General features: G+C 36.5%; 1 protein-coding gene across 5 annotated transcripts in view; it reads right to left on the reverse strand.

Moving 5' to 3' along the window:
* Window positions 1-19,090, reverse strand: part of SCAF4 (SR-related CTD associated factor 4) — a 111,354-nt gene that overhangs the window by 52,763 nt on the left and 39,501 nt on the right. For 4 of the 5 annotated variants that reach the window (XM_069075001.1, XM_069074999.1, XM_069075000.1 and 1 more), the window contains exons 5-7: window positions 1,721-1,856; window positions 1,123-1,262; window positions 450-626 (exon numbers count right to left, since the gene is read on the reverse strand). In XM_069075001.1, coding sequence (XP_068931102.1) covers window positions 450-626; window positions 1,123-1,262; window positions 1,721-1,856 — 453 coding nt within the window. The remainder of the gene's footprint in view (window positions 1-449; window positions 627-1,122; window positions 1,263-1,720; window positions 1,857-19,090) is intronic. The other variant, XM_069075002.1, reaches the window with a different exon arrangement.

Genomic DNA, 19,090 nt, shown 5'->3' on the forward strand with positions numbered 1-19,090 from the left:
TGCAATAGGATTAATATTTTTCTCAGAAATTCAAGCAATAAAATTAAAGTGAGATTAAATATACTTAGAAGGGAGCACATATTTCCAAAGAGAAGTAATTAGTTCAGTATTTCTCAAAATAGCTCTTGATATCAAGAATTAACTACAATAAAAACACTCAAATTAAATCTGTGATAAAATCTGAAATAAGTTATTTATATGCACTTCTGAAATGCACTAACAGGATGTTTTGGGGGAACAGATTAGCCCTTCCAATCAGATTTTGATTTTACGATTATTATTCTGTAATTGTTGTACATACAGACTAATAATATGGGGAAGATGGTGAAGGCTGCTGAGTAATATAAAGAAATCAGCCTGTGAAAATGATAAATTTCTGTGGGCAATAAGGTGGGGTTCAATAGCTCAAACATTGAGAGCTGATTGAAAAATTAAGGGAAATGGCCTACCTTATCAAATGTAGTTTTTTGCTCAGGTTGGGGAAAGGAAGCTTTTTGTTCAGGTGGTTGTGTCGTTGTAGTCTTCAACTGAGCTGTTATAGCTTGAACCTGAGCCATCACAGAATTATCAATGGCTGGAGACTGGGGTTTTGAAGGTTGTTGGAAAGTTTGAAGAATTTGCTGAAGCTTAACAAATGAGAAATTCAATAAGCTATATGCTGGTAGGTGCATAGCATAAAAAAGCATTATTAAGAAATACAATGAATAGTGAGACAAATTAATACAGGTAGGGAAACTAGATTCTATGTTTCCTTTTGATAAGGTTTTTCCACACTGCTCTGTTTTGCATGGGAAAAGAGTGTACAGCAAAGGCAGAAAGGCAAAAGAGCAAAAGGTTTGTGCTCTCTTAAATCAAATTGTAAGGGAAAAAAGTAATTAATGGATTGGTACCCCTTCATTTCTTTTCATACATAATCTATCATCTTGTGCTCCTGTAAACTTGACTCTCTCAACAAAGCTGTATCACTACCAACCCTCATCAATGTTAAGGTGGCTCCTTTTATATTTTTCCCCTGGCATAGTGCCTTGCTCATAGTAAATATTAAATGTTGTTTTTTGCTAAATTACAATGACCTTTATAAATAACATATTCTTTTGTGTCCTCAAGTTTCAGTTAGCTTACCTGTTGTCCTTGGGTTGTCTGAAATAACTGGGCCACTGCTGCAAAAGCATCTGAGCTTGGCAACTGTGGCATACTTGGTACTGAATTTGTAGTTACTTGTGGAGTTTCAGAAGAAACTTTTATTGGGGGTGGAGGGGAACCTACAAGGAAATGAAACAGAAAACCATAATATCTTAGTAACTACTTAAAATTTTATCTTTATTGGAGCACTATATTAGTCCTCAACAACTGCATTCTCCTCTGAACCAAATAGTCTATCTATTTTAAAAAAAGAGCTATGTAATTTAATTCATAAAATAGTCTAAGGTATAGAATTTTATGTTTTAAAATGTACAAATAAAAAGTAACAATAATTACTATATTTTTATTCTAATAAGTCTGGTAGGGTATTAATTATAGCATATTCATTTACACATATGAGTATTAAGAACTTAAGTATGGAAGAATTTCACAAATATACAAATCCAGTCTGGAGTTATCAAATTGCAAAACCAAACCAAACCAAACTCTACATTCTTTCACTTGAGCCAAAGACATATGGTTCACAAAAATCACTGCATAAAGTAAATTCACAGGTTAACATTTTAGATTATCATACCTTCATTATTGGTAACATTTTCTGGCACTGAAGCAGCACTAGTAGCTCCTGCTGCCATATCCAAAAGAGGCTGAATAATTTCAATTTTGAACACTCCATTTTTTTGCCAAAGGTTCAGAACACGAACTATTTTACTCTGTTGGGGGTGGGGGAGAGATAGACATGCTATAAATGTGTCACAAATAAGACATTCTTAATTATTTATCATAAAAATGTTTAAAGTAAAAGCAGTAACATTTAAATCAATATGCAAAGAAAAGAATCTTCTACTACCACACAAATATATAAAGCATAGTTATCGTGTTAGATTTGGAGTCAGGAAGACCTGAGCTCAAATCTGGTCTAAGACACTTAATAGTTCTAAGACCCTGGGCAAGTCTTTTTGCCTATTTTTATTTGTTTAAAAAAAAAAAAGGTGATAATGATAGCACCTACATCAGAAGGTTTGTGAGGATTAAATAGGATAATATTTGTAAAGCACTTTGCAAACCTTAAAAAAATGCTAGCTATCATTATCATTAAATGGAATAATAATGGATTTGATTATATAAGAGGAATATCTTACACATTCAATAACTGAACTTGTAATGAATAAAACTGGATTTTATGCGTCAATGTAATAAAAAAAAAAATCCTAAAATTAAAAATGAGTATCAATAATGGTTATGTAAAGTAAATCAAGTCTCACAGAATTAGAATATATACAGAACAGGCCCATAAATACAAACACAAAAAATAAAACTTTATAAATAGACATAAAAGAAGTCACATGAGAAACAGGAGGAAAAAATTATTATTGCTCTTTTGTTAAAATTAGTGTGTGACCAGGTGCCAAAGCCTGTGGAGGCTTCAGAGAGGGCGCCCAACTAATAGCTCCAGGAATTGTGAAAACCCCAGCCATTTGGGATAAAGCTCTCCTCTCTGGAAGCAGAGTTCTACTGTGGCAAAAAGCTCAAAAGTCAAGTAATTGAGTGGTAACATGAACAAGCAAAGGAAGCAAAGCAAGCACAGCAATCCGAATTTGGATTCCTTTTTTGGGGACAAAAAGGATCAAAGCATGGAATGGGAAAAAGACAACAAAGTCAGAACTCCTGCACCAAAAACTTCCAAGGCCATAGAGCTTAAGAAGGATTTTAAAAACCAAATAAATGAAGGGGAAGAAAAATTGGGAAGAGAAATGAGAACGATACAAGAAAATCATGAAAAGAAAGTCAACAACGTGATAGAAGAAAATAACACCTTAAAAAATAGACTAACTCAAATGGCAAAACAGGCTCAAAAAGCCAATGAGGACAAGAGTGCCTTAAAAAGCCAAATTTGCCATATGGAAAAAGAATCTCAAAAGCTCACTGAAGAGAATCATTCCTTCAGAATTAGACTGGAGCAAATGGAAAATAATGACTTTATGAGAAATGAAGATACTATTAAACAAATGGAAAAATAGAAGGCAATGTGAAATATCTCATTGGGAAAACCACTAACCTGGAAAACAGATCCAGGAGAGATCATTTAAAAATTACTGGACTACCTGAAAGCCATGATCAAAAAAAACCCTAGAAATCATCCTTCAAGAAATTTTCAAGGAAAACTGCCTTGATGTTTTAGAACCAGAGGGTAAAATAGACACTGAAAGAATTCATTGACCACCTTTTGAAAAAAATCCCAAAAAGAAAACGCCTAAGAATATTATAGCCAGGTTCCAGAGTTCCCAGATTAAGGAGAAAATATTGCAAGAAGCCAAGAAAGAATTTGAATATTGTGGAAACACAATCAGGATAACACAAGATCTGGCAGCTTCTACATTGAGGGAACAAAGTACTTGGAATACGATATTCCAGAGGCCAAAGGAGCTGGGATTGAAACCAAGAATTACCTGCCCAGCAAAACTGAGTATCATGTTTCAGGGGAAAATATGGACATTCCATGAAAGAGATGACTTTCAAAGCTTTCTTGATGAAAAAAACCAGTTGAACAGAAAATTTGACATTCAGGTACAAGAAGCATGAGAAGGTAAACAAGGAAAAGAAATCACAAGGAACTTCTCAAAGTTAAACTACTGACATTCCTACATAGAAAAATGATAATTGTTAACTTGTGAAAGTTTTCTTAATATGAGGATAGTTGAAGGGAATATAATTGGGTGTGTGTGTATGTGTGTGTACATACACATATATGTCTATATAGGAGGGTATATGGGCGTAGGACTACATATGTGAGTGTGGGTATACATGTGTACAGGTATACATAGACAGAGGGCACAGGACCAACTGAACAGGAAGGAATGATACTTAAAAGGTAAAACTGAGAGGTGAGAGAGGAATATAATGAGAGGAGATCGGGAGAGATGGAATGGGGTAAATTCTCATATACAAGAGGCAAGGGAAAACTGTTACAATGGAGGGGAAGAACAGTAAGGCAAAAGGGAATGGGTCAACCTCACTCTCATTGAATTCAGCTTAGGGAGGGAATGACACGCATACTTAATAGGGTATCTCCCCCTACAGGAGAGTAGGGGGGAAGGGAATGAGAGAAGGGATGATGAAAGGGAGGGCAGGTTGGGGGGAGGGTAGTTAGAAACACACACTTTTGAAAAGGGACAGGGCCAAAGTAGAGAACAGAACAAGTGGGAGGCAGGATAGTATGGAGAAAAATATAGTCAATCTATACAATATATCCACTATGGAAATGTTTTGCGTAGCTACACACATACAACCTAAGTTGAATTGCTTGTCTTCCCAGTAAGGGTGGGTGACAAGGGAGGAAGGGAAAGAATCTGGAATTCAAAGTTGTAAAATCAAAAAAAAATTTTTTGGAGGGCAACTGGGGTTAAGTAACTTGCCCAAGGTCACACAGCTAGTTTTTGTGTTAAGTGTCGGAGGCTGGATTTGAACTCAGGTCCTCCTGACTCCAGCGCTGGTGCTACTCTATTCACTGTGCCACCTAGCCTCCCCTCAAATGTTTTTTTTTAAATTATTGTTATTATTATTTTTCACATGCAACAGGCAAATAAGATATGAAGGCACTGGCGGATGGAGATCCATCTTGCCCTACTGGAAAGTCAGAGAGGAGATGGGGGAGGATATAAGAGAGAGCAGAGAGGGGAAGGGGGTATACTGAGATCACTGTTTTGGGGTGGTGGGTAGGTGAAAGATGGGGAGAAAATTTGTAACTCAAAATGTGGAAATGAATGATGTAAACTAAAAATAAACATAAAACTTAATTTAAAAAAAAGAAGGTATAGAGGGTGGCGGAGTCAAGATGGCAGAGTAGAAGCAGGACCTCCGCACGGCTCTGGCTTCCACCTTCCCTATTCCATGTAAAAAGGGGACTTTGAACAAACTTTGGAGCTGCAGAAAACACAAAGTAACACAGAGAAGCTAACCTCCTGATGAGGACAGCCCAGCAGGCCGGGAGAAATTGGCCAGCTAGGTGCTCTGGGAGCCAATCCCAGGCCCTCCTGAGCCAGAGTGTTTTAGCCCCAGGGTGGGCCTGACCACCTGCTGGCCCAAAGGACTCCAGATCACCAGCAGCTGTGGCCGTTTCCAGATTTAACAACACATTGATGTGAAGGACAAAATGAGAGGTCAGTGCAGTGTAGAATTTGGGACCAGAAGTTGGGACAGCATCGGCCACTGAGACGCCCGGCACAGGCAGCATCATGTGGCAGCTTCAGCTCCTGCCTGCAGAGTGTAGGGGTAGCAAGCAACCAGTCTGAGGGGTAATCATTCTTGCTTTAACCTGTTTGGATCTGGATTGCAGTCTAGGGTGGAGGTCCTGGGGTGTGTGTTCAGCTTGCTAGAGCATGTGGACAGAGAGGGCACCCAACTAATACCTCCGGCAGCTGAGAAAACCCCAGCATTTGGGACGAAAGCTCCCCTGTCTAGTGGAAGAGTCCTACTGTAGCAAAAACCCAGGGGTCAAATGACTGAGGGGAGACATGACTAGGCAAAGGAAACAAAGCAGACAGAAGATTCCAACATGACACTCCTATTTTGGGGACGAAAAGGAGCAAAGCATGGAACAGGAAGAAGACAGTGAAGTCAGAACTCCTGCACCAAAATCTTCAACGGAAAATACTAGCTGGCTACAGGCCATAGAGGACCTTAAGAAGCAGATAAGAGAAGTAGAGGAAAAATTGGGAAGAGAAATGAGAATGATGCAAGAAAATTATAAAATGAGAGTCAACATCCTGACTGCGGAAAACCACCCTTCAAAAAACAAACTAACTGGAAAAGAGGCTCAAAAAGGCAATGAGGAGAAGAATGCGATAAAAAGTCAAATTTGCCAGATGGAAAAAGAATCTCAAAAGCTCACTGAGAAGAATCATTGCTTCAGAATTAGATTGGAGCAAAGGGAAGCTAGTGACTTTAGATGCTGTTAAATAGATACAAACAAATAAAAGAATAGAAGGCAATGTGAAATATCTCATGGGAAAAACCACTGACCTGGAAAATAGATCCAGGAGAGATAATTTTAAAATTATTGGACTACCTGAAAGCCACGATCAAAGAAAGAACCTAGAAATCATCCTCCAAGAAATTCTCAAGGAAAATTGCACTATTTTAGAACCAGAAGGCAAAACAGAGGTTGAAAGAATCCACTGATCACCTCCTGAAAAAGATCCCAAAAAGAAAACTCCTAGGAATATTATAGCCAGGTTCCAGATTTCCCAGATCAAGGAGAGAAAATTGCGAGCAGTCAGGAAGAAACAATTTGAATATTGTGGAAACACAATCAGGGTAACACAGGATCTGGCAGCTTCTACACTGAGGGATTGAAAGGACTGGAATGTGATATTCTGGAGGACAGAGGATCTGGGATTAAAACCAAGAGTCACCTACCCAGCAAAACTGAATGTTTCAGGGGAAAATATGGTCATTCATTGGAATAGAGGACTTTCAAGCATTCTTGATGAAAAAACCAGAGTTGAACCGAAAATCTGACATTCAGCTACAAGAAGCAAGAGAAGCTTGAAAAGGTAAACAGGGAAAAGAAATCATAAGGAACTTATCAAAGTTGAACTATTAACATTCCTGCATGGAAAAATGATAATTGTAACTCATGAAACTTTTCTCAGTATAAAAATAGTTGAAGGGAATACAAATATATATATATATGTATATATATATGTCTATATCAGAGGGTATATAGGCGTATGAATACCTATGTGAATGCGTGTATATATGTTTACAGGTATACATAGATAGAGGGCACAGGACCAAGTTAATAGGAAGGGATGATACTTCAAAGGTGAAATTAAGAGGTGAGAGAGGAATAAAATGAGAGGAGATGGGGAGAGACAGAATGAGGGTAAACTATCTCATCTAGAAGAGGCAAGGGAAAATGGTTACAATGGAGGGGAAGAATAGGAAGGTAAAAGGGAATGAGTCAACCTTATTCTCATTGAATTTGGCTCAGAGAGGGAATGAAATACACACTAAATAAGGTATCTCACCCTACAAGAGAATAGGGGAGAAGGGGGATGAGAGGGGGGATGATGGAAGGGAGGGCAGTTTGGGGCGGGGGGGACGGTATCAAAGTAGAGAATAGAACAAGTGGGTGGTGGGAGAGGAGGGAAGGAAATAAATTCAGTCATTTACAATATATCTTCTATGTTAATGTTTTGCATTAGCTACACATGTACAACCTATACTGAACTACTTATCTTCCCAGTAAGGGTTGGTGACAAGGGAGGAAGGGAATGAATCTGGAATTCAAAGTTTTAAAATCAAATGTTTAAAATTATATATATATATATACACACACTATTATTAATACTATTTTACTTGTAATTGGGAAAGAAGATATACAGGCACTGGGGGATAGAGATCCACTATGCCCTACTAGAGAAGTCGAAGGGGGTATGGGAGAAGATATGGGAAAGAACAGATTGGAGGGGATATCCTGTGGGATTGCTATTTTGAGGTGGTGGGTAGGGGAAAAACAGGGAGAAAATTTGTAACTCAAAATCTGGCAGAAATTAATGATATAAATCAGAAGTTAATAAAGCATTTGAAAAATAAAAAAAAGGTGTAGTCATAAATACAACAAACTTCTTGATACTAAAGGAAACCTGAAAAGAAAAAAATGAAAAGAACTACAATCTAAGGGGTGTGACCTTGGGCAAGTCACTTAATCCCAATTGCTTTTAGCTCCCCCCTCCAAAAAAATAAAAGAAATAAGAAACATGAGAGAAATTGCATGAATTGATGCAAAGTAAGCAAAACCAGGAGAACATGATGGGAAACAATATGGAAATATCTCAGAACTCTAGCCCAAGCAGCAACCTCATGTAATAAATTCAAAAATACTGACGATGAAACATTATTTCCCACCTAAGAGGTAACAGACCAGAGGTGTAGAATGAGTTACATGTTCTCAGACATGGCCGATTTTTTCATTTTTTTTGCATGACTACATATATTTGTATTACAAGAAAGAGCTTCTATCAGGCAGAGGAAAAAAATGAGTTTTGATAACTTAAAAAAATCAATGTCCTTTTAACAACTACACAGAAAAAAAGTAGAAGAGGACACAAAAATAGGACAATTATGCTACTACCTTATTAAATTTTTCTTTTAAAAATATACTTAACAGGGGCGGCTAGGTGGCACAGTGAATATAGAACACAGCACTGGCCCTGAAGTCAGGAGGACCTGAGTTCAAATTTGGCCTCAGATACTTAACACTTACTAGCCATGTGACCTTGGGCAAGTCATTTAACCCCTGCCTTCCCCCTTCAAAAAGCAAAAACAAAAAAAACAAAACACCACACTTAGCAGAAATGCAGTTTTTAATAGAAAACACTTTTTGGGGTTCTATTTTCAGAATAAAAAACAAAAATTAAAAAGCTAAGTATATTAACTACTTAAGAAATTTTTTTAAAACATCAAATAAATCAATGGATCAACAAATATTCATTAGCCACTTATGTAACAGGACTGTACTAGATACTAGCATAGGTGATATGGAGAGGCCATAGAAAAGCAGATGAGGTTAGTGCAATTCAGGTAAAAGTTTAAATTAAATATTATGCCTAACTTTTGATGGAGACCTAATCTCTACCCACCCACCAACTGCACCTCTTACACAGTACTGTCATTAAGACCAGAATTATTTTTCTTATTCAATTTTATTACTTATTTTTAACATGCTTTTTCTTTTTACATTGAGTTTCAAATTCTCTCCCCGTCTCTCCCAATCTGTCTCCAATTCACAGAAAAGGAAAGCAATATATCAATTATACATGTGAAATCATGTAAACCATTTTGATATTGGTTATGTTTTTTAAAAAGTGAGAAAATTATACTTCAATTTGCACTCAGATTTCAGTTTTCTCTATGGAAGTGGATAGTATTTATTCATCATTTGCCCTTAGGAACTGCTTGGATCATTGTATTATCAGACTAGCCAAGTCTTTTACAGATGATCATTATTACAAACATTGCTGCTACTGTGCAGAAGGACCTCCTATTTCTTCTCATTTATGCATTCTTTTCATCTATGCATTATTTCATATAGGTTTTGCTATGTTTTTCTGGAACCACTTCCCTCATCATTTCTCACAGCACAATAGTTCTCCATCACAATCATATGACACAACTTATTTAACCATTCCCCAATTAAGGGGCATCCCCTCAATTTCTAATTCTTATCCACTAAAAAAAAGAAAGCTTCTATAAATTTTTTATTCATCTTTAATCTCTTCTGAATACAGATCTAGTAGTGTAGTGCTGGGTTAAGGGGAAGCCCTTTGGCCACAGTAACAAATTCTTCAGAAGGGATGCTCTACCAACAGGTGATTAGTATCCAAGTTTTTCCACATATCCACCAGCATTTGTCATTTTCCTTTTCTGTCATGTTAGCCAGTCTCATAGATATGAAGTGGTACTTCAGTTATTTTAATTTGCATTTCTCTAATCAACAGTGATTTAAAGCATTTTTTCACATGACTATAGCTTTAACATCTTCTAAAAACTGCCTGTTCATATGCTTTGACCACAATTATCAACTGGGAAATAATTCTTATTTTTATAAATCTGATTCACTTTTCTATATTTGAAAAATGAGACCTTAAAGAAACTTGCTGGGGCTAGGTAGCACAGCGAGTAAGTGCACCGGCTACAGTGTCGAGATGACCTGGGGATCAAATCTGGGCTCAGACACTTAGCACCCAACCAGAAACACCTGGCCGTGTAACCTTGAGCAAGTTAATTAACCCCAATTGCTTAGGGGTGGCCAGGTGGCTCAGCGAGTAAGAGCACCGACCTCAGTGTCAGGATGATCTGGGGATCAAATCTGGGCTCAGATACTTAGCACCACACCCAGAAATAACTGGCCATGTAACCTCAAGCAAGTTACTTAACCCTGACTGCTTCAAAAAAAAAAAGAAAAGAAACTTGCTGTAAAAATTATTTCTATTATATTTCATTACCTATGGTACCTTTTGGGCAAAATACAGTTTTTGAAATTGTCTCTTTTAGTTAGGTCTATTTTTGCTTTTGCCCTATTTGAAACTGTGATTTCTAACCCTGCCTTTTTTACTTAAGCTGAAGCGTGTTAGATTTGTTTTGGTCCTTTAACTCTGAAGGTATCTTTCTGTTGCAGGTGTGTCACTTGTAAACATATAGCTGGATTCTGGTTTCAAATACATCCTGCTATTCACTTCTGTTTTCTGAGTGAGCTCATCTCACTTACATTCAGTTATAATTACTGTGTATTTTCCTCCATCTGACTTTCTTCTGTCCTTTCTGTCCCTCCACAAAAAGTAATTTGCTTCTAAACACTGACTCCCTTTCTTTTCTCCCCTCCCCCTCCAATTCACTACTGGGTAAGAGAGATTTCTATATATTACTTTGATTTTTATCCTACCCTTTTTGAACCAATTCTGATGAATGAGGTTCAAGTATTACCTCTTGCTGTCTCCTTCCCATCATGTCCTCTCCACTGTAAAAGCATTCTAAAAGGCTCTGCATGCCTCCTTTATGGGAGACCATTTCTCCCATTTTACCTCTCCATTTCCCCAATGCATCTCTCTTTCTAACCCTTTCATTCTGGGGAAGTGGGGAGGGACCATTCCAACAAAATCAACTCATCCTCATGCCCTTCTAACTCCTCTAATAATGATAAAGTTTTTATCAGTGAAAATTGAGAAAGTCAAATTGATTCTGTTCTGTGACTGATTTTATTTTCTATCACTTCCAATATTTTGTGTAGCTAACCAAGTCACATTTCATTTGTCTCTGAGTTAACTTTAGAAGTTTAATTTTCCTGCTAATCACTGTTCTAATCTTGTGTCGAGGAAATCTGTTATTCTTGAAAGATGCAGGTGGATGCTAGGGAGTCTGCTCTGTTAATCTCTGCAAAACTGGCTTGTCCTTTAAGAAAGTCTCATTTGTTATCACTGTGACACTAACTAGTCATGCAAATGGACACCACCAATGTTTTCCATAGTGACAAGATGGCTGATGCTGTAGGTTTTGTAACCAGTCATACTATTTTCCCGATGCTGCCTTTTAGTTTTTTGACGCTCCTCCTTTTAACTCCATAAAAATTATTTTCACCTATCATTCAGTCATAGCTAGCTGAGGAGGCTGAGATTCCACTTACTGGCAAATTCATGCTTTGCTAATAAACTGTGCTTGGAGCTTTGTACCTCAGTTTACCTTAATTTCAACAGCAACCATGAAGGAATTGAGGGAGGTTGGTCTTCAGAACAACCTTGCTCAGTTGGAATTTTTAAGGGCAGGGGAAGGGGGAAAGGAGGAGAGAAGTTCTTCCCAGAGGACTGCACCAGAAACCTGACTCTTTCCTGGATCCTGCATCTTATGAGCAAAGGCAAAGCCCCTGAACTGTTGGGGAAGTTTCAACTTTGTCTTGTGGTACTGTTTTGTGTTGAGTGTGACTGATTAGCAACTGACAACCTGGGAAATTCCCCTCAGAGATGAGGCCCTTGAAGAACCTTTTCTTTTCAAAGGGTGCTCCCAAGTCATCAATGTTCCTTCAGATAAGTCATCAAAGGCCTTTGGGATATTTTTCTTTCTTCTAGGAGGACCCACAGTTCAAGCCAAAAGGGATACTTCCCGTTCAAGAAGGGGTTGCAAGCCTGGAAATAGAGAAAAACACTCCCAGCTGAAAATAAGCCAAGTAAAATTAGTTTGAGATATATAAAGGCGCCTCAGTGGCACAGTGGATAGAGTGCTGGGCTTGGAGTCAGGAAGACTCATTGGTGTGAATAGCTGTGTGACCCTGGGGGCAAATCACTTAACCCTGTTTGCCTCAGATTCCTCATCTGTAAAATGAGCTGAAGGAATTAGCAAATTACTCCAGCATTTTTGCCAAGAAAACCCTAAATTGGGTGACAAAGAGTTGGACACTACTGAAAAATGACTTTCAATTTTGAAACTGTGCACACTGATTTCTATTACATGAATTAGGAACTTTGTTAGTGTTTTAGCATAAAGACTAGAAGGGTGCAATTTTAAAACAGTTCTCCCAGTTAGCAGAGATCTAACCCTCATAAATCTCTCGTGAAGGATAAAGAGGAAGACTGCCAGTAAGTGTTTTTATGTCTGTCTTTCGAGATTATCTGTGTGAAACAAACTTTTTCCTGGGAAAAAGAATGTGAACTCTTTTCTGAATAATTTTCTAACTCTTCAGAAAGATAGGCTTTTTTTTAACTTACATGAATGAGTACAAAGTGAAGAGAGCAGAACCAGCAGAACATTGTGAATAGTAACATTTTACAATGATCAAACTGTAAATAACATCATTATTCTCAGCAATACAATAATTCCATAAGGACTTATGAAAAATGATATCTACCTCCAGAGAAAGAACTGATGGAGTCTGAATACAGATCAAAGCATACATTTTTAAACTTTACTTTGGTTTTAGTTTTTGATCTGTGTTCTTTCACAAAATGACTAATATGGAGATGTTTTGTATGACTAAATAAGTATAACCTATATCAAATTACTTGCTTTCCCATTGAGGGAGAAGGGGAGAGGGAGAGAATTTGGAACTCAAAATTTAAAAAGAAAAAAAGATTGTTAAAAATTATTTTTACATGTAATTGGGAAAAAATATGTATGCACATTTGGGGGGGGGGGGGGGGGGGGAGAGATACTCTTTTCCTTCTACTTGTAAACCCTGGCCAGTTTGGAGAATGTAGAGATAAAGACAGATAAGAGGAGAGAGAATCTTTGTTACCTAATCTATAAATTTATGGTGTTTTAAATTAATTTGAGACTAAATTTGTGAATGAATTTCTAAAGTGTTGTTTAACTGTTTCTATAAATGCTGAAATGTTTTAGTAAGTCTTGAGGTAACACACTGTAGATATTATTTTTAAGGAAAAATGAACAAAATTGTGAAAGTTACATTCAAACAACAATTGGACCTTTATCACTCTTTCCCTAGAGAGAGAAGTTTGTTATTTTAATACTAGGGGAAAAGGAGATTTAATTCCTTCTTAATCATGAAAAGAGAAAAGTTTGTTAAATTAGGGAGCAATTAAAGAGTAAAGAATGTTTTGGTGACACTGATGTATTTTCTTCTGTGAATGATAAAACAGAACTACTTGCTTAGGTAACAAGAAGCAAGGGCACCAAAAAACATTGGATAAGACCATGCATTATTAAGCTCTTAAGAAAACCCCCAAAGGCAAGAATGCATTGCAACTAACCAGGGTTGTGTAAAAAAGTATTGTGTCCAATTACAAAGGAGAACTTCAGTGGAGTGGAGAGTTGTACAGATAGTGTCAGGTCACAGTATAAAAGGTGAACAAGAATGGTCCTTTTTTAAAGGGCTTTAATCAAAGTTCACTGGAGGGCTATTGAAAGAGAGGAAGAAAGAAAGCTTAAGCAATTAGGGTTTGAAAACATAAAAGGGGCTTGGAGTTTTGCAAAGAGAGAGTTTTAAGGAAATTTTTGATCTCTTGAGATAAAAAAGATAAAAACACATGGTTATTCTTTATGATACAGAAACCATAGTAATTTATTTGGAACATGGATTTGAGGATATTATGCTAAAATTCTGTCCTTGAAGGACCCTGAGAAAAGAATATTTTAGTTATGTGAGGAATATAAAATCCTTATGGACCCTAAGAGCAAGGTGATGGGAATGAATGGTCATCACATAATGTCTCTACAATTTAAAAGAAAAAGAAGTACAGAGAACAGTGGACGCCTCCAGGAAACGTGAGGCCACATTCTTTATGTATTTGAGTAGGTTTAGGTTGAGAAAACAGAAATAACTGGTTTGGTTCTTTGAGTGATTTAAAGGGAAATAAAAAGAATGTTATGGGGACCTCAGTGTCACCAAGGATCTCTGAAATTGAGCTAATTGATAACAATGGGTTCTAAATTTTGAAGCACTACTGAATAATGGCCCCGGGAACATTTTTTTAAAAGTTATAAAAGTTACCATCAATTATTAAAAATCCAGGTTTGATTTGGATGAAATTTTGCTCTGAAATAGGACATTGTGGTAAACCAGAATTCAATAAAAACTACACTTACTATTTGACATTAAAATCTGGTTTCAAAAATGCCACCTTAAAAAAAAGCGATCTTACCTCTATCTACCTCAGTTCCCTGGTCTATAAAAGGAATGATAACCCAGAAGTTGTTCTAAAGATCAAAATAATATAAAATGATTGTGAAACGCTTAATATGGTGCCTGGCATATGGTAAGCACTATATGCTACCTAATGTTATTATTAGTTTAATTGAATATAATTGCCCCATACAGGGTAACTCCATATTGCATTTTAAATGTGATTAGTATAAAACACTAAAGGGATAAAAAAGAATGATTTTATATAAGATAATTTGGAAATGCATTTGAATGAATTGATGTCACCTAAGTGGTAATAAGTTGTTTTATGATTTGCACATATTATTAATATTGCATATTCTAAATTGTCTTGTTCTATGAATTTTGGGAGAACACTGTATAAGAAATATTAAGGCGGCAATTGTATCACTGGAAAATTTAATTATTTTAATCTAGATACTATGAAATTATTAATTCATTAGAGACTAGTGTTATAATGTCAGAGCCTCTCAAGGGTTTGAGTATATTTTAAAAGGGAAGAATAATTATTACTTATTTTGTGGGAAAAGTACAGTGAAGATCTCATAAAATCTCCTTTGTGAACCTGTCATGTTCCTTGGGACCTTCTGCATCAGTAAGGTCATAAAATTTTATCAGCCCTGTGAAAGAATTTGCTCAATATTATGAAATTCTAAAATAATAAGTGTTTACTTAGAAGATAGGATCTACTCTTCCATTCATTGTGAAGTGGGAGAGGAGAGAGGATTTATAAGTTTACTTAATAGTATAGAGTAAGTTTTCTAAGATTATTTGGCTGTCACTTATGAAAACTAAGAAAATGTTATCTGTTAATAAATAGTATATATTGGAGTTACATCTTTGGACCAACTTAGTAGCAACACATACTTAGATCAAAGATTTTATTTTGCCTTATGGATAAATAGGCAATATGAATGTGTTTATCTGGAAGCTTATAACAGCCAGCATTCTCTTATAGTTCTTGAATAAAATCACATATTCACTCTATATGTGAAACTGCAGAATGTGATTAATTTTTAAATGCTTCATTTGGACTTTAACTAGTAAGGTTTTATATGTGCTTATTGTTAATAATTATTGCAACTTGAATACAACAATGATATCTTAGCCCTAAGTTATGATTAGTGAAATTTTGCTATTTGAGATATATTCTCTTGGGACTGCAAAGTGATGGTGTTTTGAATTCAGGTAAAAATGTCTAAAGTATCATTAAGTCATTCTGTGCCACCATTTGAGGAAAATATCACAAGCTTCTCAAAAAGAATATTATCTTAGAACTACCATAGGTAGGTAGATGTTTGTGTCTGGGAGAAGTTGGGGAGATTACTGTGGTATAGCCTAAGTAATCTTGACTCTTGACTCACTTTCCCCCCTGTATTTTTTTTTAACAAGACTTGTTTCCCACTGGATTAATACTAAGCCTGGCTATGATATCCTGTGAATAATGTGAACCTCTGGTGCATGGATACCTGTTTGCAAAAGTTAACTGTGAGTCTTATTTTCTGTTGCTGCAATACTCCAGTACCTGTGCACTGCTATAATAGGATTAAGGATGTTATATAATGTTATATATAAAGTTACATTGATAACTGTAGAGAAATTTTAAATTATCTTAAATCACACACAGACACACCCTCTGACATTCTCCAAAGTTTCAGGCAAATTATGGGTTCCTAATTTGACATTCTTATACCTGTCAAATTATCTTAAATCTCTCTCTCTCTCTCTCTCTCTCTCTCTCTCTCTCACACACACACACACACACACACACTGACATTCTCTGAAGTTTCAGGCAAATTATGGGTTCCTAATTTGACATTCTTATAGCTGTCACAGAACCAGAACTGTAAGGCTTCAATTGCTTTTCATCAATGAGCTCCTTACTTGGAAAGCACATACGGGGCAGCTAAGTGGTGAGGTGGATAAAGTACCAGGTCTGGAGTCAGGAATGCATGAATTCAAATGTGGGCTCAGACACTTACTAGTTGTGTGACAAGGGGCATGTCATTTAAACCTATTTACCTCAGTTTTCTTATCTGTAAAATGAGCTGGAGAGGGAAATGAGAAAACCATTCCAGTATTTTTGCCAAGAAAACCCCCAAATGGAATCACAAAGAATCAGACATGACTGAATTGACTGAACAACAATAAAACTAAATTGTGCTGTGTCTGGTTACTAGAAGATTTTAGCAGAATTATCCAGAAATTTCTACAAGTAACTTGGAACCTGAGAAAAATCTATTTAAGGGAAAATTCCTATAGAACTGCCCTAAAACTGAGACCAATTCCAGAATGTCCAAGAGAAGATATTTCCAGGGTTCAGGTAACTACATGGGATACAAGATGAAATGTGATTAAATGGGCATTAGGAGTGTGTTTCTAGGACACGAGGAGACTTGATGTTAGTTAATACTGATAATTATTGTATGATTTTGGCCTTTTGTTTTACAGTATCTACATTTGCTGAGTTTTCTTGGGGACATGTAAATCTCCCTATAAAATTAATCCATGATTTTGGATATTCTCACTATGGCTTGTGATATAATTAATCAGTCTTATTGTTTTTACATTAACCAATCAGGAAAAATTATCAGCTTGAAAAATACAACAAGTTATAGGAGAAATGTAACTATCCACTGACAGGTTGACTCCTGATAGAAATCCTCCTCTTAGTTCACTTGGCTGCAGGAAACAGCTGGTTAGCCACCCTTAGTAAGTGCACCCTTACCTCTGTCTTATTAATCTCTTAAGACTTTGCCTTAATTGCTATTAAAATCTATTCTAAACTAGCACCAGAAAACATTATGTTAGCACACCACGAATATGATCATATTAAAAAAAATCTTATACAACTAGCTTACAGATAAGTGAATCAGGGGAAACAGAACTATTTATATCAAAGCTGGGAATTGAAAATGGAAAAAATCAATTCTATTCTGTAATTGATTTTATTTTGTATCATCACCAACATTTTGTGTAACTAAATCACATTTCATTTGTCTCCAAGTCTGGAGGTTCAGCTTTCTTTGAAATGTATTCATTGTCCCTGAGTTAACTTTAGAAATTCAGTTTTCTTCTTAATCACTGTTCTCATCTTGTGTCAAGGAAATCTGTTATCCTTGAAAGATGCTAGTGGATGCCAGGGAGTCTGGTCTATATCTTTGCAACATGGGCTGCCCTTAAAAAAAAGTCTGGTCTGTTATCTTGGTGACACTAGCCATGCAGGTGGACACCACCAATGAGTTTCCCATAGTGCCAAGATGGAGGAAGGGGTTGTTGCTAGCCATGCATTCCAATTTGAAGGCAATCAGATTGTTCCCCATATCTCTGATGCTGTCTTCTAGTTTTGGGACATTTCCGTTATCTGTCAGTTATCATCCAGGGTCTTAGTTTTCTGGTGCTAGTTTAGAATAGATTTTAATAGCAATTAAGGCAAAGTCTTAAGAGATTAATAAGATCCTGCTTATTGGTAAATTCAAACTTTGCTAATAAACTGTCCTGAGTTTTGTGTCTCAAGTTACCTTAATTACAATCACAAGAGTTTACATGAATCATTTTTTAATCTTAATCTAATTTCTCTTTCATGTTTACCTTAAATGATCTTTCCTTGATCTATTTTTCTAGGTGAGTTGTTTTCCCAATGAGATATTTCATGTTTTCTTCTATTTATTTTTTATTCTTTTGATTTGTTTCTTGATGTTTCATGAAGTCATTAGCTTTCATTTGCCTGCCCAATTCTGGTTTTTAAGAGTTATTTTCTTTAGTGAGATTTTGTACCTTTTTCCATTTGGCCAATTCTGGTTTTTAAGAAGTTTTTCTTTCTTCTTTTCTTCAAGGAATTTTTGTACCTCTTTTACCATTAGGCTGATTCTGTTTCGCTAAAGTGATATTTTCTTCAGAATCTTTGTACCTCTTTTACCAAACTGTTGATTCTCTTTCCATAATTTTCTTGCATCACTCTTCATTTTTTTCCCAATTTTTCTTCTACCACTCTTACCTCTTTAAAGAATTCTTATTGGGCTTGCTTTGAAGTAGTATTTTTCTTTGAGGCTTTGGCTGTAACTATTTTAGTGTTACTATCTTCTGAGTTTTTCTTAGTCTTCCCTTCCCACCACAGTAGCAATTTATGATTACATTCTTTTTGTCTCTTATTTTTCCAAACTATTCCTTGACTTTGAACTTTATGCTGTGCTCTATTCACCTTGGGGTGGGGAGGTACCCTCCAAAACTTCAGACATTTACATGTTACTGTTTTCAGAGCTAGATCTGGTGTCCTGCATGTTTTTAGTGCTTCCAAGGTGGTGTAAGCTGGGAGAGCTGCAGTCATGGCTCTCCTAGTCTGTGCTGTGGTCTTTATTCAAGAAAGGCCCTTGTTCCCCTACAGCTGAATGTACTAGCGTTCTTCTCTGCCCTTGAACTGAGATCAGGTCCCTTGTTCCCCTGCTGCTACAAGCATTAGCAATCCTCTTGGCTCTGGAACTGCATATGGGGGCAAGAGGGCTGCCAATCAATGCCAGCTTTGCCTAGTCCCAGCAACGAAGTTCCCTGTAATCTCTAGACAGTTGTTCAACCCCCTTAACATCTCTGACCTGAGAGGTCCAGAAGCTGCTGCCATGGCTACATATGTGCACTCCAGAAAGGCCTCTCTATTCTAGTGTTATAGAGCTCTCCTGTTGACCTTCGAAGTTTTCTTAGGGTCAGAAAATGTCTCCTCCTGGCCTTTTGTGGGGTTTTTCACCTCAAAATTTGATTTGAGACATTATTTTAAAGTTG

Source organism: Petaurus breviceps, unplaced genomic scaffold, assembly GCF_028583685.1.
Source record: "Petaurus breviceps papuanus isolate PSGF00001 unplaced genomic scaffold, PetGlider_PUasm1.0 90897, whole genome shotgun sequence".
Lineage (NCBI taxonomy): Eukaryota > Metazoa > Chordata > Mammalia > Diprotodontia > Petauridae > Petaurus > Petaurus breviceps.